Below are 26791 nucleotides of genomic sequence, written 5' to 3' on the forward strand. Positions count from 1 at the left end.
GGACTGCAGCGGTTCACAAAGGCAACTCACCACCACCTTCTCAAGGGCAACTAGGATTTGGGAAATAAATGCTGGCCTAGCCCGTGACGCCCACAACCCATAAATGATTTTTTTAAAAATGCCATGACACAATCCTAAATATCTCTGTAGTTATCCTCATCGCCAATGTCACATCTCAGCTTGAAAAAACAACACTCAAAGTTACAGACTTTGCAAGAGCAACATTATCTAACTTTCCATGTTGGCTAACTCCTCATTGTGTGCTATCTGACTTTCAACCCTGGCCGGGTCAGGTGACCCCCATAAGCAGCACAGAGTGTATCTTACAGTATCTTGTCCAAATCCATTATTGTATCCAATACTCAAGTCCACACACACACAATCTGCCACCATGATGACAATCCTCGTCAAGACTGAGACTTACTTCAATATCTTCTAACATCTGCAGCTTCAAGGGATGAGACTTTATCTTAATTCGGCAGTCGTCTAAGGGAATCACATGCTCTTCCATTTCCAGTATCTTATTAGCAACTGCAAAAAGAAAAAGAAAAGATGAAAAAGTACTTAAGGAATAAATGTTAACCAGTTTTCTGTTTCCAATAATCCTTACAGGTCATTCCACATAAATGCAATGGAAAATACTGATATTTTGTCACATCTCGGACTGAAAAATGAAAAAAATGAAAATCGCTTATTGTCACAAGTAGGCTTCAAATGAAGTTACTGTGAAAAGCCCCTAGTCGCCACATTCCGGCGCCTGTTCGGGGAGGCTGGTACGGAAATTGAACCCACGCTGCTGGCCTTGGTCTGCTTTATAAGTCAGCTATTTAGCTCACTGTGCTAAACCAGCCCTAAAAAACTGAAAGAACAACACTCCAAGTTACTGACTTTGCAAGAACAACATTATCTAACCTGTCATGCTCGTTAACTCCTCAAAGTGTACTTTCCGAACTTCAACCCCCTTACTGGTTTGTAAAAATTGTGTTAAATTTGGATGGATTCACACTACATCCATTGTTCTTAAGCACATCTTCCAGATATTTTGCACATGATTGATAAAGACAGGATTTGACAATACCGATTCTGATTTTTAGTAGCACCTACTCATGGAATGTAAAATCAAGGGGTAATGTAGTATTCACTGCACTGAAAGGCTGCTGAGTTTGGAGATTTTTACGTGTAGAAATTGGACCACCTTTTGTAGAGTAAAATATGGGCCAATGGTGGGGAGACTGCCCTGCACCTGATCAGTGCAGTAAGGGATCTGGCTGCACTTTCATAGATATCTGTTCATGTACCCATGGCACCTGCCTGGAGTGAGTAACAGGTCTCCTATGGAAGCAAATGGGATGGGGGAGCCTAAAACCAAATTGGCTGGTGATGGGCACAACAGACTCTCAGGACCCTCTGTTCAGGATCCATCACTGTGCCCTAAGCAGTAGCTGCTACCAGAGACACTTCTGTCCTCCTCCTCTCTCCATAGCACACCCAAGAACCACTATTATTAACATCCCAGAATGTTAATGTGGGGCCGCAAGGCAGTCAGCCTCAAACTGAAACTCTGAACAGGAGAGAGTTGGCGCTGGAGGATGGCCCTGCCAGCAGCTCACCCAAATTATAACAATGAAGCCTGAGGCCCAATTTCAGCTTACTCTCAGCTGTGCAACTTGGGACATCCTCTGCCTGCACATCATTGGCTATGAGCCTGAAAATGGGCCAAAAGCAATTTTTCCCATGACTTTGAAAAACCCTGAAATGCAGTCTTGAAAAAAAAGTTGAGCATTATGCACTGTAATTTGGGTTTTTGAAAAATGGATATTGGTTGGGCAGCTCTCATTTTAAAACTGGCAACTCGGTGGCACAGTGGTTAGCACTACTGGGACCCTGGTTCGATTCTGACCTTGGGTGACTGTCTGTGTGGAGTTTGCACGTTCTCCCCGTGACTGCGTGGGTTTCCTCCGGGTGCTCCGGTTTCCTCCCACAGTCCAAAGATATGCAGGTTAGGTGGGGTTATGGAGATAGAGTGGTGGATTGGGCCGAGGTAGAGTGCTCTTTCGGAGGGTCGCTGCAGACTCAATGGGCCAAATAGCCTCATTCTGCACTGTAGGGATTCTATGGATGTTTCTATTGGAACGCAAAACATAACTGAAGCCAAGAACGAATGACGACTGAGCATTGTACCTATCAATCCTTACACTGTAATGGTTAGAATACCAACAACTTAAGAGTCACAGAATCGTAGAGGTCTACAGCACAGAAAAGGCCCTTCTCTCTTTTCTTACTGGATTATATTCTACCTGCTTCATCCTCAAATGTGATCACCGCAGAGCCCCCTTCGATTGGATACCGAATGTGTGGCTTTATGTCAAATGCTAGTCCTCGTTGACCATCTTCTTCTGTACTGCCAGTAAAAATCCATCGCTTCTGAGGCATGGAGCAAGAAACCTGACGGAATTTCAAGAAAGCCGTAAAATTAATGTGAATGATATGGGAAATAAATAAGTAGCATTTGTGTAAACATATATTATCAGTAGTCTGGGGCGTGTAGGATGTTCACACCTAGGGCTGGACCACGCAGTATAAGTAATTCTGAACATTAAACAGTTGCGATTCTAGCTTACAATCACTTCTGTCTTTTTTCTTTTCTCGCATATCTTTAAACACCTAACAGAATGTTAGACGTTTTAGTTGCTGTGATATGAAGAGTCTAAAGTTCTGTCCCTTTTTCACAAACACACATTTATTTCATTCCAACAGCCTTTGCACAAAACTCTAACCATCCATCACCTGACAGAGGCCACCTGAAGCCCCTTTTCATATCAGTGTCAATTAATGGATACTTAACATAAATGAGACAACTAATTGCAATGTCTCTTAACCCATTACATAACAGTCTCCCTTCCTTGGAGAAAAAAAATAATTAGATGAAAACAAAATTTCAAGAAACTCAAAAACACACACATGATTTCCCCCTTTTTTTTGTTTGGACGAGAAAGAAAAAAAAACAGTCACAGAAACAAGCGCCCTCCATTAACAATATCCAAAAGTTTCTGTGAACTCGCCACTCTTTTCGTAAAACAGTCTGACAGTTGATAGCTCCTGTCGACCCATTTAATTTTTGTTATTTCCCCTCTGTCCAACATCTGCTTCAAACTTGCGATGTATATCCGTAAACTCTTTTCATTGACACTTTTTGTAGAGTGCACATTTTCCCACAGGGATTTATTGTCAATGTGACAGTCAATAGGTATATTTCCCAAATCCCAAAATTTCTGTCAATATCATACTTATATCAAAGGCCATATCCATCGCCTCTACAAGGCTTAATGTCTCAGCAGCCAAATTGCTTTTTACCACTCTCCGTATTTTCTTTGTTTCCCACACAATCGGTCAACATTTACCATTGTTCCCCAAAAGGAAAATTATAAAACCTCCTGCGCTTGAAACCCCATCACATAAATTTGCATAGGACACATCACTATAAACTATGAGTTTCAAGTGCTTAAGGTCACCTAAAACCGGGAACTTCAAAACACACTCCTGCATTTTTAGTTTGGCCAACGCTTTATTTGCTCTTATTATGTCTTCCACTTTGGGATCATTCATTTTTGTACTCATCTCTAAGACATCAAAACTCACGTCCGGTCTAGTCTGTCTACCTAACCAGTTCAGTTGCCCAATTAAACTTCGCAGTTGCTCTTTTTCTATCTTTGAAACCATTGCGTCTTTTTGTGAAACTCGGCCACGGCTAATTGCTATTGGGGTGATGCTTTCCAAATAAGATTGCTGACGTAAAGTTGCCCCTAACTTAGTCTGTCCAATTTCCAGTCCAATATATTTAAATGCACCGGAAGCCTGACTTCCAACCCTGAATTCTTACCTCAAACCAGAGATTACAATAGCTTCAAAATCACTAGTCCCACCCCACAAAAAATCATCAACATGCATCATAAAAATGCCAGAAAGATTTCCTTTATAGTGCCAGTAAAACATTGCAGGATCTGCTTTCAACTGGCAACAGCCTAACTTTAACAAAACTGACCTTACCAAAAAATACCAGACTCTAGATGCATCATTTAATCCATATACACATTTGTTCAACTTCCAGAGTACCCCTTCTGTGTTAGCTGCTTCTTTAGGAGGACGGAGAAAAATGTCTCTCTGGAGCTGATGCCCCTGCAAAAAGGCAGCTTTTATATCTACAGATTTGCATTCCTGTGCCTTTGTGGCTAATAGAGGCAAGAAGATCTTTAAAATAACCTTTCCTGCTGTAGGTGAATCTACCCTTAAATCCTGATCTTCTAAGTTTTCTTCAAATCTCCTTGCCACAAGCCTGGCCTTTGCCTTATAAGTTCCATCCGGAAGAACCTTTTCCGTGCAAATCCATCTGTGGGATAGATCTCTTTGTCCCCTATCCAGTACTTCCGTGTATACCCCAAATTCACTCCAACTATGCAATTCTTGCTGTTTAGCTTCTTTAATAACTTTTTCATCTAATTTATTTGAAGCCACCAAAATCTCACGTGCATGTGGGCTTCTACTCCTATTAGTATTCGTATTCTTACTCATGTTCCGAGATCTTGACAAACTACGTCCCCTCTCCCGCCTGGTATCTCCTTCTGTACTGCTACTACTTGATCTTTCCCTTCTGCTGTGAGATGTCCTTTCAATAGTTCTCGACCTTTTCCTGCGGACTTGTTCACTATCCGATGTACTATCTAAACTGGCACTGCGTTTCTGTGCCCTCCATTTTTGAACTTCGTTTTCCCAATCCATTGTCTTGACTCCTTCCCCTGAATGCTGTACATTCAACCAATGTTTATACTTTCCAGTGGCCTTCTCTGCTCTACTAATAACAGTTGCATCCTTCCATTGACTAGACCCTTCAGGCAAGTATGTCACTTTTGTACCAACTTTTGGCAGTTGCCCTTTCAGAAAAATGGCCTGTTCTAATTCATCAGAAGTGTTGTGTTCCTCCACAGAAACCCTGTCTATATCAGTTAATTGGTCCTCATAGTTCTGTAACACATGCGTACCAGATGACTCTGGTTCCTCGTCATGTCTGTCTGCTCTGTCTAAATTTGAAAATTTGTAATCTGTACCCATTATCCTTGATGAATATACCCTAACAGTTTGATTACCACGTTGCAAAATAATTGTTTTGCCATCTATGCCTATGATCTTCCCTGGGCCTTTCCATTCATTATAATTTCTACCAAACACTAATTGATAAGGACTATAGCCCCCAACCATCTGCAATGAATTCTTTGCATGTACTGCCCATGCTAAAGCTGAATTTAGCCTGCAATTTGGTCGATCTGCCAAAATTTTCCAAAGCATGTCATCGATGACAGCATGATTTCTTTCATAGACACCATTAATAAATGGGCTTTCTGCAGCCGTATTCATAACTCTGATATTCATGTTTTCACACATATCCCTAAACTCATCATTAGCAAATTCGCCCCCATTGTCCGTAAGGAATTTTGCCGGTGGACCCATTCCTGTCCCTATCCATTTTTCCACGATTTGATCTAGAATTACTCTCTTTTCTTTACTTCGTACAATCGTTGATTGACTAAGTCTGGTTGCTAAATCTGCAAAATGCAAAATAAATATATTATTTGCTTTATCCCAGATCTTAAGATCCATGGCCACAATGTTGTTAAAATCCCTGGCCAAAGGTAGGGTTACTATCGGTCGTGCTAGTATCCTTCTGTACTTCCTACAAACTTCACAGCGGTCACTAACCTGTTCTATCAGTTTAGTATAGTCATCATCCCTTACCCCTGCAACCTTTAATACATTTTTCAGCCTCTGAGGAGACGGATGTGCAAACTGCCTATGCAGTTTTAATACCACAAGCATTTTATCAGCTAAAGTCCCATTTTCAACTGCCATTAACACATCCTTAACCACTTTACGTGAAATATTATTTGTCAGTAATGGAATACAATAGTGTCCCGACTGTGTAAATTGTAAGTCCACCGTCTTTCCAAAAACTGTGCCTTATCCTGTTCCATATCCAGCTTCATGTGGGCTTTCTTCATCGACGGTCTGCTCAGAAGCAAAGGTATCTCACTTGATACAACATCCGTGCTAATGAAATGATTCACTCCGGCAATATTGCAAGGGATCACCACTCTTTTCAGCGACTTCAGAGTATTATCATCCCCAAACCTGAAACTTGTGGAACTTTCAAATTCCTTAACCTTGTTACAATTTTCAGCATTCAAAGAGTCCAGGTAACATTTTAACCAGTCAATTCCACACACAGTAGATGTGCAGCCACTGTCCAATACAGCACAATTGAAGGATTCTGCAACCAACACCCTCATTACCAGCGTAAAACTGCTTGTCAATAGGACAATGCCTTCTTTCTGGTCACTATCTTTTTCCTCTTCTGACTCTTCCGTGTCATGTGTCGCTTCAAACACTCTATCATAACGAGTTGGACAGTTGAAAGCATAATGGTATTGAGAGTCACATCGAAAACATTGATTTATCATGCCCCGTGCATTTCTGGGGTTCATCTTCCTATTGTAGGTTCTAACTGGGTTTCTGTCTTCATAATTTCCTTGTCTCGGTCTCCTTCTATAGTCTTGAGCCCTGTTCGTAGCCATACGATTTCGCCATCCTGTTGAAAGTTGTATCTTTCAACCCTTCACATTTACACAGCAACCATCCTCTGCTACCAATTGTTAGATGTTTTAGTTGCTGTGATATGAAGAGTCTAAAGTTCTGTCCCTTTTTCACAAACACACATTTATTTCATTCCAACAGCCTTTGCACAAAACTCTAACCATCCATCACCTGACAGAGGCCACCTGAAGCCCCTTTTCATATCAGTGTCAATTAATGGATACTTAACATAAATGAGACAACTAATTGCAATGTCTCTTAACCCATTACTTAACACAGAACAGTACTGCTCTCTTACCATGAGCTGCTTCTCCAGCTCTGATCTTTCTTCTTCAATCCTTGCTAACTCCTCACGAACATTACTTTGTTCCTTCGCCAGAGAGTCAATTTCAACCATTGCATCATCCATTTTTTTCTGAGGAAAAAAACACACAATTGATAAAAAGTACTGTAATCATTGAGATTGTTCGCAGCACAGAGCAGGTTCTAATAACAGAAATAAGGGGATCGAGGAACAGGAAGAGGCCATTCAGCCCTTTGAGCTGGTTCTGCCATTCCATAAAGCTTATCTGCAACCTGACACCTGTGGCGAACAAAAATCTACTAATCTCAATTCATAAATGAAGAGTTGATCTAATATAAATTGCCATTTTCAGCAGAGTTTCAAACTTTACCATTGTTTGTTTAAAGAAGTGTTTCCTAACTTTACTCCCGAAAGATCTGGAATAAATTTTTTGATTATGTCCCAAATTAATGTAAGTAATTTCTCCCAAACTTTCTGATCTGTTCCCCTTAATATCTTGGAAACTTCAACGCTAAACTTGCAAATTCCAGAGAATACAACCCCAATTTGGGTAATCTCTTTTTGTAATTGAACCCGTGTAGGCCAAGTCAAGATTCTCTCTCTCTTTTGTCTCTGCTTTCTCTCTCTCTCTCACACACACACACACACACACACACTATCTCTCTCCCCCTCTCTCTTTCCTCGCCCCTCTCTCCACCTCCCTCTTTCTTTCACTATCTACTTCTCTCTCTCTTTCTCTCTCACTATGTCTCTCAATGTCCCTGTCTTTCTTACTATCTCCTTCTTTCTCTTCTCTCTCTATCTCTCTCTCTCCTTCTCTCTTTCTTTCTCTCCCTCTCTCTCCAGCTATCTACTTCTCTCTCTCTCGCTCTCTCTCTCGCTCTCACTCTCTCTATTTCTCACTCTCTCCAGTTGCTATGCCCAAAGAAGGCATTGGTGACCATCGACATGCACACCTTTGGGCTGTGGGGGTGAAACCCACTCAGACATGGGGAGAATGTACAAACTCCACATGGAGTGACCGAGGGCCGGGATTTAAACCCAGGTCCTCAGCGCCGCAGTCCCAGTGCTAACCACTGCGCCACATGCCACCCCAATCAACCAGTTTTCTATCCAGCTCCATGCACTAGCCCCAATCCCATGTGCTTTAATTTTACGCTAATTTCTTATGTGGGGCTTTGCCGAAAGCCTTCTGGGAGGGTGGCACGGTAGCGCAGCGGTTAGCACTGTTGCTTCACAGCACCAGGGACCTGGGTTCAATTCCCGGCTTGGGTCACTGTCTGTACGGAGTTTGCACGTTCTCCCCGTGTCTGCGTGGGTTTCCTCCGGGCGCTCCGGTTTCCTCCCACGAGTCCCGAAAGATGTGCTTGTTAGGCAAATTGGACATTCTGAATTCTCCCTCTGTGTACCCGAACAAGCGCCAGAGCGTAACGACTAGGGGATTTTCACTGTAACTTCATTCCAGTGGTTTTTTTCTTCTTTTTTTTCCTAAATTTAGAGTACCCAATTCATTTCTTCCCATTAGGGGGCAATTTAGCGTGGCCAATCCACCTACCCTGCACATCTTTGGGTTGTGGGGGTGAAACCCACGCAGACACGGGGAGAATGTGCGAACTCCACATGGACAGTGACCCAGAGCCGGGATCGAACCCGGGACCTCGGCGCCGTGAGAGACAGAAGTGCTAACCACTATGCCACGGTGCTGCTTCATGGCAGTGTTAATGTAAGCCTACTTGTGATACTAATAAAGATTATTATTATTATTATTATTATTATTAAGTCCAAATAAATCACATCCACTGGCTCCCCTCATCAACTCAACTAGTTACATCCTCAAAAAATTCCAGTCGAATTGCCGAGCATGGTTTCCCTTTCGTAATTCCATGCTGACTCTGTCCGATCCTGCCACTGTTTTCAAAGCGCTCTGTTATTAAATCTTTTAAAATGGACTCTAGAACATTGCTTCAATAGTTTAAAAATTAAATTGACATTGTTTACTAGTGCAGAATATGTGAGCAGTCATGACTAAAAGTAAATAAACCAGAAATCTGCCAACCTGTAGGATCAAATCCCGCTTCTGTTTTCCTAATTTGTCACCCTCAATACTTTCTTGGAGTCTTTCGGTCCGGATACTTAATTCCATTGCCATATGTTGCAGGTCGTGTTTGGCTTTTTCCAAATCAGTTATGTCTTTTTGCACAGCTTTATGTTGGGCCTGGTAAGACAAAAACAGATCCCTTATTAACGAACTTCACTATCAACTTGTCCCCACAATTGGATAGGAAAATTGGGGGAACCAGGTGCTTCACAGTTGTCTCGCAGCTCCAGGGTCCCAGGTTCGATTCCCAGCTTGGGTCACTGTCTGTACGGAGTTTGCACTTTCTCCCGTGTCTGCGTGGGTTTCCTCCGGGTGCTCCAGTTTCCTCCCACAATCCAAAGATTGGGCAGGTTAGGTGGATTGGCCATGCTAAATTTCCCTTTGTGTCCAAAAAGGTTGGGTGGGGTTACGGGGATAGGGTGGAGGTGTGGGCTTAGGTAGGGTGCTCTTTCCAAGGGCCGGTGCAGACTCGATGGGCTGAATGGCCTCCTTCTGCAATGTAAATTCTATGATAATGGGGAATTATCTCACTCATTTTTTTCATCTGTCATTGGACCGTAGTCTTACACATATTGTTGTGCCTGACTTGCGTTTCAGATTAAATATCCTTCCTGGTTTCGTCGCAACCTAATTTCCATTGAGTTTCAGAATCTAATTTGTTAATTCACCATGTGAAAACTATTAAGAAGTAGATTTCAAGCTCCATCCTCTTCAATTTCACCCTCCCACAAATCCTGTCAGAACCCAGTGGAATAAGAGTTTGTAGATCTCTTTATTAACATAAGGACACAACATTAGAGATAGGAGCAAGAGAACAACATACGGACCACAATTCATTCAATGAGATGATGGTTGATCTTTTATCTCAATTCCAGTTTCTCACCGTATTCCAGATCCCTTGATTCATTTAGCGTCCAAAGATTTATTCATTTATGCTCAATGAATAAGCATCCGTGACCCTCTGGCACAGACAATTCCAAAGATTCATAATCCTCGGAGGAAATTTCTCCTCATCTCAGTCCTAAATGGCCAACCCCTTATCCTGATACCATGAGCCCGAATTCTAGATTTTCCAGCCAGGCGAGACAGCCTCTCACCATCTAATCTATCAACCTTTGAATATTTATTTTCATTTCAGTAAGATTTTTAAAAATCAATTCGTGGGATGTAGGCGTTGCTTACTAGGCGGGTATTCACTTCCCATCCCTAATTGCCCATAGTGAGCTGCCTTCGTGAATCGCTGCAATCCATGTGGTGTATGTACACCCGCAGTGCTGTTAGGGAGGGAGTTCCAGGACTTTGCCCCAGCCACAGTGAAGGAACGGCGATATATTTTCAAGTCAGGGTGGTGTGTGGCTTGGAGGAGAACCCCTCGATGGTTGTGTTCCCCTGCATCAGCTCACCTCGTGTTTCGAGATGGTAGTGGCTGTGGATTCAATAAGATCATTCTCTTCAACTCCACGGTAGCATAGTGGTCAGCATTATGGCTCCACAGCCCCAGGGTCCCAGGTTTGATTCCTGCTTGGGTCACTGTCTGTGCGGAGTCTGCACGTTCTCCCCGTGTCTGCGTGGGTTTCCTCCGGGTGCTCCGGTTTCCTCCCACAACCCAAAGATTTGCAGGTTAGGTGGATTGGCCATGCTAAATTGCCCTTAGGTTAGATGGGGTTATTGGGTTACGGCGATAGGGTGGAGGTGTGGTCTTGGGTAGGGTGCTCTTTCCAAGAGCTGGTTCAGACTCGATGGCCGAATGGCCTCCTTCTGCTCTGTAAATTCTATGATTCTAAGATAAAGTCATTCTTTTCACTCACTCCTGATAGGAGATCCCTCTCATCCTAGGAACCAATCTAGTGAACCTTCCTTGCACCACCTCTAGAGCAAGTATATCCTTCCTTAGGTAAAGAAAACAAAACTGCACACAGTAGTCCAACTGTGGTCTCGCCAAAGCCTTTGATAATTGCAGCAAGACTTCCTTACTCTTATAGTCAAACCCCTATACAATAAAAGCTGAAACACCATTTGCCTTCCTAATTGCCTCCTCTATCTGCATGTTAAATTCCAGTGAACAGTAACAACATTTTAATAAATGCATTCATAAAAGTGCATTTATTGTTTTACTGGAAATACCGAAAGGGAGCTTCTCAAAGCCATTCATTTTTTACATTTTTAAAAAATATTTTCCAATTAAGGGCAATTTAGCATGGCCAATCCACCTATGGGGGTGAAACCCACACAGTCACGGGGAGAATATGCAAACGCCACACGGACAGTGACCCGGGGCCAGGATCGAACCCGGGTCCTCGGTGCTGTGAGGCAGCAGTGCTAGCCAGTGCGCCACTGTGCCACTTCAAAGCCATTCCTGATGTTGCAACACACAAGACTCAGTGAAATTCCAACTCGGAGAAAATGTTAACTTATTCTTTAAATTTTCACTTTAATCTGACCTTGCGATGCAAAATTTCCTGTTGGCACGCTTTCAGCTTTGAGGCATCATCCATGTCCACGTCTTTACTGAAGAAGTCCTTCAAAAGAAAACAAATACACGTCCTTACAAAGCTGCCACTTTGGCCAAGATTATAGTGTCCGCATCTCTGCTTCGGAGGTTTATAAGGTCAAGGCCAACAATAGACATAACCTGCAAGTTATGATGTGGGGAATATATGGGGGATTTTCTGCTCCCGTTTTTGGCGGGGGGGGGTGTGGGGAATGGAAAATCCCACAGGACACCCAAAAGCGACTTACGCCAACGGGATTTCACGTAGTGATTGTCCCTGACATAGTTGGAATCCCAATGTTGAATTTCTGAATCCTTATTAGAACACATTTAAATGTAATTACCATGTCTCTATACCTGATAATCTCTCTTCGTTAGACTGACCAATCACAGGGCGGCACAGTGGCACTGTGGTTAACACGCATTTAAATTTGGCCTTGGGTGACTGCCTGTGTGCAACTTGCACGTTCTCCCCTGTCTGTGTGGGTTTCCTCCGGGTGCTCCCGTTTCCTCCCACAGTCACAAAGTTGTGCAGGTTAGGAATATCGGCCATGCTAAATGCCCCATAGTGTAGAAGGGTGTGTCGGGTAGGTGGGGACACAGGAATAGGAGAGGGAGTGGGCCGTGGTAGGGTGCTCTTTCAGAGGATCGTGCAGACTCAATGGACTGAATGGCCTCCTTCTGCACTGTAAGAAGTCCATGATTTAAGCAGGTCTCCCACGATGTGCACCTGGTGAGCCAGGCGGGTTCAGGTAAGTACCTGGCTCAGGGAGGGGAGGTCGATGTCTGGGCACTGCCCCATGGCACTGTCCCCAGGCATTACCCCTTGGCACAACCTGGCATTGTCCAGGCATTGCAAGAGTTCTTTCCCTGGGCACTGCGGGGGTGGGGGTGGGTGGTACATGGGGTGGTGTTCCGTAGTGAGGGGAGTTGCATGGGGGATAGGGTAATCCATCTATGTTGGGGGAGGGGAGTTAGTATTGTGTGAAGAGAGTTGTAGGGTTGTTCCGTAAGGGGAGACGGGTGGGATTTGGGGTGGGGGTGTTCAGGGGAGTGGTGTTTGAAGGGGGGGGGCGAGGGTTCAGGAGTGGGAGTGTTCAGGGGTGATGTTCATTTGGGAGTGGCGGTGGTGTTTAAGGGGGTTGGTGTTCGGGACTGGGGTGATCAGGGGGATGGTGTTCGAAGGGGGGTGTTTGGGGGGTGATGTTTGAGGGGGGTTTGGGAGAGGGGGAGTGCAGGGGACGGTGTTCAGGGGGGTTTGGGAGTGGGGACGTTCAGGAGGATGGTATTCGAGGGGGGGTCCACGAGTGGGAGTGCTCGGGGGTGATGTTTGAGGCGGGGTTGAGGAGTGGGGGTATATGTGGAGTTGGTACTTGGGGGGTTTGGGAGTGGGAGTGGTGTTCGTGGAGGCTTCAGGAGTGGTGGGGTGTTCAGGGAAATGTTCAAGGCCAGGTTTGGGAGTGGGGGTGTTCAGGGAGGTGGTGTTCAAGGGAGGTTCGGGAGTGGGGGTATTCAGGGGGTGCTGTCCGGGGGGGGGGGTTCGGGAGTGGGGGTATTCAGGGGGTGCTGTCCGGGGGGTGAGGTGGTCGGGAGTGGGTGTGTTTAGGGGGTGCTGTCCGGGGAGAGGGGGGGGTCGGGACTGGGGGTATTCAGGGGGTGCTGTCTGGGGAAGGGGGGGTCGGGTTTGGGGGTATTCAGGGGGTGCTGCCCGGGTAGAGGGGGGGGGGGGTCAGAAGTGGAGGTATTCAGGGAGTGCTGTCTGGGGAGGGGGGGGGGGGTCAGGAGTGGGGGTATTCAGAGGGTTCTGTCCGGGGGGGGGTGGGAGGGGGGTGGTCGGGAGTGGGTGTGTTCAGGGGGTGCTGTCCGGGGAGGGGGGGGGGGGACGGGAGTGGGGGTATTCAGGGGGTGCTGTCCGGGGAGGGGGGTTCGGGAGTGGGGGTATTCAGGGGGTGCTATCCGGGGAGGGGGGGGCGGGGTTCGGGAGGGGGGGTATTCAGAGGGTGCTGTCCGGGGTGGGGGGGGGGGGGGCGGGAGTGGGGGTGTTCAGTGGGTGGTGTTCAACAAAGGGTTTGGGTGTGGGGGTGTTGGGGGTTGATATTCAATGAGGGGTTCGGGAGTAGGGTTTCTATGTTTGATTTTCTTATCAAGGGGGCCTTTAAAAACGGCACCCTGATTTAACCAAAGTTTCTGGCGGGGCAGGATGGGCTCTGGGGCCTTTGTTTCTCACATTATGACAGAGGAAGTTGCCATTGATACCGACAGCCTCCGCACTGTTTTTCCGACCGGCTCCCACACAGTAAGCGAGAAAATGCTGCCCCAATGTTCTCATGTCAAACACAGTGAAACAAATCACTTCCAGGTGATCCTTATCCCTGCTGAGTTACTGCCTCAAGTTGCATCTCAGTAAAGATCTGTCCGATAGTTTAAAGTAGGTTACCTACAAAAATTGTGATTAGACGCGAGTACCTTCAGTTTGTTACAGTAAATATCTTAAAATTTAACATTGTGTCATTCTTTCACCTGCTAAGTAGAAGTTTGAATATCTTTTTACAAGCTGGAGCGGCAGGGTGGCACAGTGGTTAGCACTGCTGCCTCACAGCACCAAGGACCCGGGTTCAATTCAGGCCTTGTCTGTGCGGAGTCTGCACATCCTCCCCGTGTGTGCGTGGGTTTCCTCCGGGTGCGCCGGTTTCCTCCCACAGTCCAAAGACGTGCAGGTGCTGGATTGACCATGCTGAATTGCCCTGTAATGTACAGGGATGTGTGGGTTAAGTGGGGTTACAGGGTTGCAGGGAGCCTGGTTAGGGTGCTCTTTCAGAGGGTCGGTGCAGACTCAATGAGCTGAATGGCCTCCTTCTGCACTGGTGGGATTCTATGATTCTAAGCTCTCGAGGATGGTAACATGGTCCAGAAATATCATGGAGATATTGAAACGTGAGCTCAGGTGTGGTGGCCTCTGAGGCCGAGCATTTTGAGCGCAACTCGAATGGCCATCGCTCATAGAAACATAACCTCAGCACGAGGAGATGGCTGTGTTTGTCCGGCGTGGGGGGAAATTGAGGATTGCTGAATAGAGGAGGGGAAAATAGAGGGATGGGGAAATAAAGGGGGAATAATAGGGATAGAGGGGAGGAATAAAGGGGGAATAATAGGGAGGATAGAGGGGGAATAATTAAGGAGGGAGTTGTGAGATATAGGAGGGAATAAAGGAGGAGGAGGATATGGAAGAATGGAATGTGGGGGGGGGGGGGAGGAGGGTGAAAGAGGTCAACCCCAGTGATTGGTGCCAAGGTAAAATAAACTCCACCGCCTTTGCACGTATAAAAAAAAATACACTTTGAAGAGAATTCATCATTTTAACAACGAAACGGTGTACAAAGGGCAACACGGTTAAAGGTTGCCTGCACGATAAGGAAGCCCAAAACAAGTTTGCTTGGAATTATTTTTCAGGCAGGTTATGGGATATATTCAAGTAACGATCACCACCACTTTCACTTTCGTTTCTTTGGAAACAACATCGAAATTATCATCGGTTCTATTGTTATTTCCCCCCAAACCCAAATTCTCCAGTTTACTGAAGACCCCCCGACCCCCACCCAATATTAAGCCAACATTTCATTGTCTTTTCCAAGAGTGGAAAGCTGTTAAGCTTCCGTGTTTTTTTCTCGCGTGTGCATTGCGTCCTCACTAACTAAAACCTGCTAAACACGCCGCATTTCAGCCACCTTGGGTCACGATCAATGAGCGGAGGGAAGAGACCCCCCTCCAGATCTTACCATAGAACCAGCCCTCGGTACGAGAAGGAGCAGCAACTCTGCCAATGCCGGTCCTCACCCGCCCCCCTACCACCTCGCACCCTCCAGCTCTTCACGGAATCAACTGCCTTCCGGGAAACTGAAACTCATTCGGCTGCAGGGACACTGGAGACAACCCCCGGCACAAAGCCATAGGACAAACCCTGGCTGAAGATTTCAGTCCTGGTGTACCCCCCCCCCCCTCCCTCCCAGTGTGTTGTTGGGGTTACACCACCTCTGCACTCACTAACACATCATTCCTCAAACTCCCTTCAATGTCACCTCTTGTGCTTAAAATTACGAGGGGTGTAAATCAGTGATGGGCAACCCAGGGTGGGTGGGCAGCATGAGTGACCCCCCCCCTTCATCTCAGGGGGCCCCAAGTGAATAAGGTTAAATACATTTAATACACGCCCAATATTTTGTAACAAGTTGAAGAAAATGCTCAATCATTTATATATTAGAACTGTCAACTTCAAATGGTAAAAACAAAAGAAATATTTATGCTTTGGACGCAGAGGGAGTGCACAGCTCTCATAGTAAATGGGCGCGATCTTCCGGCCTCCTTACACTCTCGGTCAAGTGAAACGAGGCCAGTGAGTAGCGGGAGAGGCTAAAAACAAGAACTCTGCCAGGCACCAAATAGTTTGCAATGCCGTCGGTCCGCTCCCACAGGTGAAATTGGGATCTCACCGTAGCGTGGTGAGAAACCAATTAACACCACTTAAGCCCTCTTTCCATACAATTAATGATGTGGAGATGCCGGCGTTGGACTGGGGTGAGCACAGTACGAAGTCTTACAACACCAGGTTAAAGTCCAACAGGTTTGTTTCGATGCATTCAGAATAAACCCAACCTGACCAGTCTCTCTTCATGTCTGCAATTTTGTAGTCCTGATAATATCCTCATAAGTCACCTCAGTACCCTCTCTACTGAATCACATCTTTTCTGTAATGAGGTGCCCAGAACTGCACACAGTACTCAAGTTGTGGACTAACTAATGTTTAATATGGTTCCAGCATAACCTACCACCTCTGATATCCTATGCCTAACCTAATGTGGGGCTTGTTTAGCACAGTGGGCTAAACAGCTGGTTTGTAATGCAAAACAAGGCGAGCAGCGTGGGTTCAATTCCCGTACCGGTCTCCCTGAACAACTGCAGGAATGTGGCTTTTGGGGGCTTTTCGCAGTAACTTTACTGAAGCCGACTTGTGACAATAAGCGATTATTATTATAAACGAACGGATTCCATAGGCCTTTTTAGCAACCTCATCAACCTGTCCTGCCACCTGCTGGGATCTGTGAACATTCACTCCAAGGCCCCTCACTTCCTCAGTATCCTCCCATTTATTGTGTAATCCTTTGCCTTGTTTGACCTTCCCAAAGGCATCACCTCACAGTGCTCTGGGTTGAATTCTACTTTCCACTTTTCTGCCCACCTGACCCGTTCACTAACATCTTCTTGCAGTCTACAGCAACTTTCTTCACTGTCGACCGCAGGCCCAGCTTTTGTGTCATCTGAAGATTTCTTGATCATTCCCCTGACATTTCAGTCCAAATCATTACTATATACCACAGGGCACGGTGGCACAGTGGTTAGCACTGCTGCCTCACAGCACCGAGGACCCAAAACAATGTGCAGGGTAGGAGGATTGGCAACGCTAAATTGCCCCTTAATTGGAAAAAAGAATCGGATACACTAAATTTTTTTTTCAATTCACCTCGCCTGCACATCTTTTGGGTTGTGGGGGCCAAACCCACGCAAACACGGGGAGAATGTGCAAACTCCACACGGACAGTGACCCAGAGCCGGGATCGAACCTGGGACCTCAGCACCGTGAGGCCGCAGTGCTACCACTGCGCCACCCTTATTAGCCACAATCATGTTGAATGATGGAGCTGCCCTGGCGGGACAAATAGCCAATGTCTGCTCCTATTTTCTGTGTTTCTATATTTCCTACCACTGAGCCAACTTTGTATCCGACTTGCTACATCCCCCTAGATCCCATGGGCTTTTATTTTTTTAACCAGCCTGCCATTTGGGTCCTTGTCAAAAGCCTTACTAAAATCCATGTAGACCACATCAACCGCACTACCCTTGTCAATTCTCCTTGTTACTTCCTCAAAACATTCAATCAATCAAACACGACCTACCCGTAACAAATCCATGCTGACTTTTCGATTGATCTGTGCTGTTCTAAGTGACTGTTTATTCTGCCCCTCAGAATTGATACCAATAATTTACCCACTATTGAAGTTGAATTGACTGATGTGTAATAATTCAGTCTATCCCTTACTTCCTTTTTAAACAAATGTTAGCAGACCTCCCGCACCACACCTGAATGCAGTTAGGATTGGAAAGTGATGGTCAGACCCTCCGCAGTCTCCTCTCTGGCTTTATTTAACAGGCTGGGGTGCATTTCATCCGGCCCTGGTAATTTCAAGGATGCTTAATACTTTCTCTCTCCCTGAGTTTATCACACCCAATACTTCACACCGTTCCTCCTTAACTACAAATTCTGCATTATCCCCCTCTTTTGTGAAGATGGATGCAAAGAATTCATTAAGAACCAAACCTACATCTTCTGCCTCCACATATAGGTTACCTTTTTGGTCTTTCCTTAGGTCCATAGAATCCCTACAGTGCAGAAGGAGGTAATTTGACCCATCAAGCCCTCCAAAAGGGCACCCTACATTGGCTCACTCTAACTCTTGATGTATTGATAAAGTATGTTTAGGTTCTCTTTGATTTTTCTTACCAATATTCTTTCATGCCCTCTCCTCGTTTTCCCAACTTCCTTTTTGCTTTCACTCCTCCACTTTTTATGCACCTTTTAGCTTTCTGTAGTATTAAGTTCTCGGTGTCTGACATAAGCTTTCCCGTTCTGCCTTATCTTACCCTATCATCCAGGGGGCTCTAGATTTGGTCATCCCACCCTTTTTCTTTGTGGAGGCAGCTGTACTCTGAATTCCTTGCATTTCCCATCTGAATGCCTCCCAACTGCTCTGACACTGATTTACCTTGAAGTAACTGTCTCAGTCCACTTTCGCTGAATCACTCCTCAACTTGTCCCAATTTAGAACTGTAACTCTTGTTCTGTCTGTCTGGGGAGGGGGGGGGGCTGCCTGGGAGGGTGGATGAGCAAGAGATAACATGAAGAGTTGGGGAAACTGGCACGTACGGGCGAGGGCCATTGTACAAAGCTGTGTAAATATATCATTTTGCCATGTATATATCTTGCTCTGCGCGATTTCTCGTTTTTGTTTGTTACGAGGGGGGGGGGGAGTTATTGTTTGTAAGGGAGAAAAATTGTGTTAAAAAACTTTAATAAATATATTCTCCCCGTGTCTGCGTGGGTTTCCTCCGGATGCTCCGGTTTCCTCCCACAGTGCAAAGACGTGCAGGTTAGGTGGATTGGCCATGATAAATTGCCCTCAGTGACCAAATATGGTTAGGAGGGGTTATTGGGTTATGGGGATAGGGTAGAAGTGAGGGCTTAAGGAGGTTGGTGCAGACTCGATGGGCTGAATGGCCTCCTTCTGCACTGCATGTTCAATCCCTTGATCCATTTTCGTGAATCTTTTCTGAACTCACACTAATGCCTTCTCATCCTTGCTAAGGTGTGCGGTGTAGAATTCTCACCACACAAGTGCCAAGCAAAAACCATCCCACAACAAGAGAGAATCCAACTAACCCCCTTGACATTCAATTTCGCTGATTTTAAAAATTGCCTTTTCGTGGGATGTGGGCATCACTGGCAGGGCCAACATTTGTTGTCCATCCCTAATTGCCCTTGAAATGAGTGGCTTGCTGGGTTATTTCTGTGGGCAGTTAAGAGTCAACCACTTTGTTGTTCTTCTGGAGTCACACATAGACCAAAGAACAAAGTACAAAGAAAATTACAGCACAGGAACAGGCCCTTCGGCCCTCCCAGCCTGCGCCGATCCAGATACTTTACCTAAACCTGTCTTCTATTTTCCAAGGATCTACTTCCCTCTGTTCCTCGCCCGTTCATATATCTGTCTAGATGCATCTTAAATGATGCTATCGTGCCCGCCTCTACCACCTCCGCTGGCAAAGCGTTCCAGGCACGCACCACCCTCTGCATAAAAAACTTTCCACGCACATCTCCCTTAATCTTTCCCCCTCTCACCTTGAAATCGTGACCCCTTGTAATTGACACCCCCACTCTTGGAAAAAGCTTGTTGCTATCCAGTCTGTCCATACCTCTCATAATTTTGTAGACCTCAATCAGGTCCCCCCCTCAACCTCCGTCTTTCCAACGAAAACAATCCTAATCTTCTCAACCTTTCTTTATAGCTAGCACCCTCCATACCAGGCAACATCCTGGTGAACCTCCTCTGCACCCTCTCTAAAGCATCCACATCATTCTGGTAATGTGGCGACCAGAACTGCACGCAGTATTCCAAATGTGGCCCAACCAAAGTCCTATACAACTGTATCATGACCTGCCGACTCTTGTACTCAATACCCCGTCCGATGAAGGCAAGCATGCTGTATGCTTTCTTGACCACTCTATCGACCTGCGTTGCCACCTTCAGGGTACAATGGACCTGAACTCCCAGATCTCTCTGTACATCAATTTTCCCCAGGACTCTTCCATTGACCGTATAGTCTGGTCTTGAATTAGATCTTCCAAAATGCATCGCCTCGCATTTGCCTGGATTGAACTCCATCTGCCATTTCTCTGCCCAACTCTCCAATCTATCTATATTTTGCTGTATTCTCTGACAGTCCTCCTCGTTATCTGCAACTCCATTAATCTTAGTATCATCTGAAAACTTGCTAATCAGACCACCTATACCTTCGTCCAGATCATTTATGTATATCACAAACAACAGTGGTCCCAGCACGGATCCCTGTGGAACACCACTAGTCACCTTTCTCCATTTTGAAACACTCCCTTCCACCACTACTCTCTGTCTCCTGTTGTCCAGCCAGTTCTTTATCCATCTAGCTAGTGCACCCTGAACCCCATACAACTTCACTTTTTCCATCAACCTGCCATGGGAAGCTTTGTCAAACGCCTTACTGAAATCCATGTATATGACATCTACAGCCCTTCCCTCATCAATTAACTTTTTCATTTCCTCAAAGAATTCTATTAGGTTTGTAAGACATGACCTTCCCTGCACAATAGATAAGTCTATTTTCTTCCAAATGTGAATAGATCCTATCCCTCAGTATCTTCTCCAACAGTTTGCCTATCACTGACGTCAAGCTCACAGGTCTATAATTCCCTGGATTATCCCTGCTACCCTTCTTAAACAAAGGGACAACATGAGCAATTCTCCAGTCCTCCGGGACCTCACCCGTGCTCAAGGATGCTGCAAAGATATCTGTTAAGGCCCCAGCTATTTCATCCCTCGCTTCCCTCAGTAACCTGGGGTAGATCCCATCCGGACCTGGGGACCTGTCCACCTTAATGCCTTTTAGAATATCCAAAACTTCCCCCTTCCTTATGCCGACTTGACCTAGAGTATTTAAACATCCATCCCTAGCCTCAACATCCGTCATGTCCCTCTCCTTGGTGAATACCGATGCAAAGTACGCATTAAGAATCTCACCCATTTCCTCTCCCTCCACGCATAAATTCCCTCTTTTGTCTTTGAGTGGGCCAATCCTTTCTCTAGTTACCCTCTTGCTCCTTATATATGAATAAAAGGCTTTGGGATTTTCCTTAACCCTGTTAGCCAAAGATATTTCATGACCCCTTTTAGTCTTCTTTATTGCGCGTTTGAGATTTGACCTACTTTCCCGATATTCCTCCAAAGCTTCATCAGTTTTAAGTCGCCTAGATATTATGTATGCTTCCTTTTTCATCTTAGTCTCACAATTCCACCCGTCATCCATGGTTCCCTAATCTTGCCATTTCTATCCCTCATTTTCACAGGGACATGTCTGTCCTGCACTCTAATCAACCTTTCCTTAAAAGACTCCATTTCAAATGTGGAGTTATTCTAAACAGCTGCTCCCAATCCACATTCTCCTGCCGAATTTTGTTATACTTGGCCTTTCCCCAATTTAGCACTCTTCCTTTAGGACCACTCTCGTCTTTGTCCATGAGTATTCTAAAACTTACGGAATTGTGATCGCTATTCCCAAAGTAATCACTGACTGAAACTTCAACCGCTTGGCCGGGATCATTCCCCAATACCAGGTCCAGTATGGCCCCTTCCCGAGTTGGACTATTTACATACTGCTCTAAAAAACTCTCCTGGATGCTCCTTAGAAATTCTACTCCATCTACGCCTCCAACACAACATGAGTCCCATTCAATGTTGGGGAACTTAAAATCTCCCATCATGACCACCCTATTGCTCCTATATTTTTCTATAATCTGTCTACATATTTGTACCTCTACTTCACGCTCGCTTTTGGGAGGTCTGTAGTAAAGTCCCAACAATGTTACTGCACCCTTCTATTTCTTAGCTCTATCCATATTGTCTCAGTGCTCGAATCCTCCATCGTGATAACATCTCTGACCAGTAATGCAACTCCTCCACCCCTTTTACCTCCCTCTCTATCCCTCCTGAAGCATCTATACCGTGGGATATTTAGTTGCCAGTCTTGCCCTTCCCTCAACCAAGTCTCAGTAATACCAATATCAGATTCCCAGGTACTAATTAAACCCTAAGTTCATCTGCCTTACCTGCTACACTTCTCGCATTGAAACAAATGCACCTCAAACCACCTGTCCCTTTGCGTTCATCATCTCTTCCCTGTCTACTCTTCCCCTTAGTCACATTGAGTTTATTATCTAGTACCTTACTGGCTTTAGTTGCTGCCTCTTTACTGACCTCTATCTTTCTAATCTGGTTCCCACCCCCCTGCCACATTAGTTTAAAACCTCCCCAACAGTGTTAGCAAAAGCACCGCCAAGGACATTGGTTCCAGTCCTGGTGTAGCCCAGGTGTAGACCATCCGATTTGTAATGGTCCCACCGCCCCCAGAACCGGTTCCAATGTCCCAAAAATCTGAACTCCTCCCTCCTGCACCATCTCTCAAGCCACGTATTCATTCTGACTATTCTTGAATTTCTGCTCTGACTGTCTCATGGCACTGGTAGCAATCCTGAGATTACGACCTTTGAGGTCCTACTTTTTAAACTTATCTCCTAACTCCCTAAATTCTGATTGTAGGACCTCATCCCATTTTTTACCTATATCGTTGGTGCCTGTATGCACCACGACAACTGGCTGTTTACCCTCCCCCTTCAGTATTTCTTGCAGCCAATCTGAGACATCCCTACCAGACCAGGTAAGGATTGAAGATTTCCATCCCTAAAAGGCCATTAGTGAACCAGCTGGATTTTTTCAGCAACCAGTAATATCTTCATGGTCACTCTTACTGAGATGAGCTTTTCAATTCCAGATTTTACTAATTGAATTTAAATTCCAGCAGCATCTGTGGTGGGATTTGGACTGTGTCCTCAGAGCCTTAGCCTGGGCCTGTGGATTACTCATCTAGTGGCAATAGCACTACATCACCATCTCCCCAGTATCGCAATACTGTTAATATCCTGGAGGTTACCATTGACCAGAGGCTGAACTGGACCAGCCATTTGCCGTGGTTACCACAGCAGGTCAGAGGCTGGGAACACTTTGGTGAGTAACTCACCTCCTAACTTGCCAAAGCCTGTCATAGAATATCTACAGTGCAGAAGCAGGCCATTCAGCCCATCAAGTCTACACTCTACCAAGGCCCACTCCCCCTCCCCCTCCCTAACCCCACCTAACCTTTGGACAATAAGGGACAATTTAGAATGGCCAATCCACCTAACCTGTACATCTTTGGACTGTGGGAGGAAATCGGAGCACCCGGAGGAAACCCACGCAAACACAAGGAGAACGTGCAAACTCGACAGTCACCCAATGTTGGAGTCAGGAATGTAATTAAATATTTGCCACTTGCTTGGGTGAGTGCAGTGGAGGACGGAATGTGTACCATTTACAAATTGCAGTACAGCAACCCTCCAAGGCTCCTTCTACAACCATTCCAAATCCGTGACGCCTAAAAGGAGCGGGGTGGGGTGGGGGGCCCTGAGGTGACACCTCTTAGAACTAGAATTGTGATATATAAGTTAGTTTATTGAGGACTGAAACTAGGCATAGAAAAAATATCCAGTAATCATTATTGTCCATTAGACATATTTTCTTAAACCATAACAGTGAGAAGCATTTAAACTCTTGCTAACATAGAACACAGAACATACAGTGCAAAAGGAGGCCATTCGGCCCATCGAATCTGCACCGACCCACTTAAGCCCTCACTTCCACCCTATCCCCCCAACCCAATAACCCCTCCTAACCTTTTTGGACACTATGGGCAATTTAGCATGGCCAATCCATCTAACCTGCATGTCTTTGGCCTGTGGGAGGAAATGCACGCAGACAGTGGCTCACAATGTCTAGTGGGATTTAAGGTGATCATACTCCTGAGAAAGACAGTATCACACAGAAATAATGTGGTCAGGAGAAACACATCCAGAGGAAGCAGCTCTTATCAGCAATCCCAGACATCCCGTACAGACAGACAATGGTATGATTATCATAGAATTTACAGTGCAGAAGGAGGCCATTCAGTCCATCGAGTCTGCACCGGCTCCTGGAAAGAGCACCCCACCCAAGGTCAACACCTCCACCCTATCCCCTCAACCCCACCCAACACTAAGGGCAATTTTGGACACTAAGGGCAATTTATCACAGCCAATCCACCTAACCTGCATATCTTTGGACTGTGGGAGGAAACCGGAGCACCCGGAGGAAACCCACGCACACACGGGGAGGACGAGCAGACTCCGCAGACAGTGACCCAAGCCGGAATCGAACCTGGGACCCTGGAGCTGTGAAGCAATTGTGCTATCCACAATGCTACCATGCTGCCCCAAAATTTTGTGAAGTTGAGAACCAAACTGTGATAAGGGGAACTTGGAATGTGGCGAGCAAAGGACTGCAAATAGATCTTGAAAAACAACAGATGGGCAGGAGGCCGGACATGACTACCTCATAAGCTGATCACGCAGTTACCATGCTGCCTAAAGTAAAATTAATTTGTCAAGGTATAATCTATAGCTACAAGGATTGGACCGAGTCCAGTTCAGGCAGGTCTACTGGTTTTTGGAAATTGTAATTCTTGAACCAAAAGCAATGTAAAGCAGAGGTGGCTTTGGCACTGACCCCCAAATCACTCTCCCTCGTAAGTTGACCAAGCTTGGATGGTATAGGCGTCTTAACCAGAGTTGCTGTCTCCGCGAGTCTTTGTTTTAGCTGAACTGCAATTGGTGTAGACTAATTGGCTAGTACAAGGAATGCAACAATAAAGTGGTCAACCTTTCAATGCTTGACCCCAATCAACATTGAGGGGTTGCAAGTGGCCCATGGATCATGGGCTGCCCACCACTCTTCTATATATAAGGAAGGGGTTTCTTTTAGAATTAACCACCAATTTGTAGCCGCGACCTGTTTAGAAAGCAGCATGTGTGATTGTGGTTCCAGTGAACTAAACCATGGGTGTTCACACTGGTTGGTGATCAAGCCCGTCTCTGCAGTTTCCTGCAGTTGAATAATCTTAACACAACGAGAATGACCACTTGGTTGTTTTAACAAGGGGGCAGGTGATGCCTGTTGTATCCCGTAAAGGAATCAATACACTTTGGAAGAACAAATTGCTGTAATGGAGAGTGGATAATAACTTACCAACGATCAATACCTTCAAACAAGAACTGGTGGACTTGTTATTTAAAATATTGGAAATGAAGAAGTCCACAATTCAACTCCCAAGCTGTGCTAGAACATGGCCATATTTCAACAACAAAACTACCTGTTATGTGCATCTGAAAAATTAATTATGCCCATCTGTACACTTATTTTTATAAAAAGGATGAGGCGAGAAGTTGGGTTCGATAAAATGAAAGGTTTGTTCTTATATAGCAACTTTATAGCATCCATGGGAGTTCCCTAGCGTAGTACAACCAATTAAGTATTTTTGGAAGTGTAGTCAAAGTACTGTCAGAAATGCAACAACCAGTTTGCAGTGAGGTCTCACAAATAGCAATGTAGTAACACTCAGAAAATCTACTTGGATGATACTGTTTGGAACAAATATTGACCAAAGGTACAGTAGGACTTGCCTACTATTTGAGATTGTCCTACGGTAGCTGAAGTTCTTCAAGCTCTATTCTGTCCACAAAATGTAGTGAGGCAGTATTTTGGCTGTGACATTGAACATAAACAAGTCATCACTGGGAAAAATCACTTCTTGCTCACAATAGGTGCAAGTGTCAGAAAATACATCCTGCACCTGCAGTAAATGTCCAATCACCTTTGTGTGTGATTACCCTTGCAACCCAAATTTGAAACAGTTACTGGAAAAACACTGACCAAGGCAATGAATATTATCCATCAGCTCACATACAAGTGCTGTCTACACTGGCAAAGCATTTTGAGAACCACTTTTCCTCTCGAGTGATCTGAAGCCCTTCCTCTCAAATCCATTTGAATTTGATCTGAACAAATGTGGCAGAGTATGTCAAAGGCTTGAGGTTGATAAAAGGACATTCGAGGCTGAATGAATTCATGCTCGTGCCCTGGATGAAGATGTAATTAACCAGTTAAAGAGGAAAGGTATACGAGAGCTTTGGTTGAATAGCCCCGGCCCAGTTCCCTGGCATCGCATTGCAAAGCTAATGTCAATTTTTGGATCAACATCCACACGCGAGCAGACCTTTTCTGCTGTGGGACACATCAAATGCAAGAAACACAGCAGGCTAACAGGTTGTAAGTTTAGTGCTGAATCGCAAAGCATCTGCAATTCCTGGAGTCCTAATCTAAGGAAACCCGGAGGTCAGATCCAACCAGAAGTCACACGGGGTATTCTTATATCGTTATGTGAATGATTAAGCATTTTCTGTAACTGGTTATGAAATATTCGGCAGGTATAAAATGAATTATTCTTATTCATGGGATCATGGTTAGTGCACATGCCCAATTTCAATCTAAAGGGCCACAGATGGGGCAGCACGGTAGCATTGTGGATAGCACAATTGCTTCACAGCTCCAGGGTCCCAGGTTTGATTCCGGCTTGGGTCACTGTCTGTGCGGAGTCTGCACATCCTCCCAGTGTGTGCGTGGGTTTCCTCCGGGTGCTCCGGTTTCCTCCCACAGTCCAAAGATGTGCAGGTTAGGTGGATTGGCCATGATAAATTGCCCTTAGTGTTGGGTGGGGTTACTGGGTTATGGGGATAGGGTGGAGGTGTTGACCTTGGGTAGGGTGCTCTTTCCAAGAGCCGGTGCAGACTCGATGGGCCGAATGGCCTCCTTTTGCACTGTAAATTCTATGATAATTCTATGGAAAAAAAAAAGATGAAGGAGAGCCACTCGTGCAGCCCATTCACTGGCCTAGGTTGCCCATCACTGGTTTAGAAGGCAATACCGAACAC

At 45.4% G+C, this 26791-nt stretch overlaps 1 protein-coding gene across 1 annotated transcript in view; it reads right to left on the bottom strand.

Moving 5' to 3' along the window:
• ifi35 (interferon-induced protein 35) overlaps window positions 1-15457 on the bottom strand; it is a 44374-nt gene extending 28917 nt beyond the window's left edge. The window contains exons 1-6 of the mRNA XM_072487279.1: window positions 15312-15457; window positions 11486-11563; window positions 9003-9161; window positions 6941-7057; window positions 2298-2445; window positions 425-531 (exon numbers count right to left, since the gene is read on the bottom strand). Of these exons, the coding sequence (XP_072343380.1) occupies window positions 425-531; window positions 2298-2445; window positions 6941-7057; window positions 9003-9161; window positions 11486-11563; window positions 15312-15314 (612 nt within the window). The 5' untranslated portion in view covers window positions 15315-15457. The remainder of the gene's footprint in view (window positions 1-424; window positions 532-2297; window positions 2446-6940; window positions 7058-9002; window positions 9162-11485; window positions 11564-15311) is intronic.
• Window positions 15458-26791: the final 11334 nt, after the last annotated feature.

The sequence above is a fragment of the Scyliorhinus torazame genome, chromosome 21, assembly GCF_047496885.1.
Source record: "Scyliorhinus torazame isolate Kashiwa2021f chromosome 21, sScyTor2.1, whole genome shotgun sequence".
NCBI classification, from domain to species: Eukaryota; Metazoa; Chordata; class Chondrichthyes; order Carcharhiniformes; family Scyliorhinidae; genus Scyliorhinus; species Scyliorhinus torazame.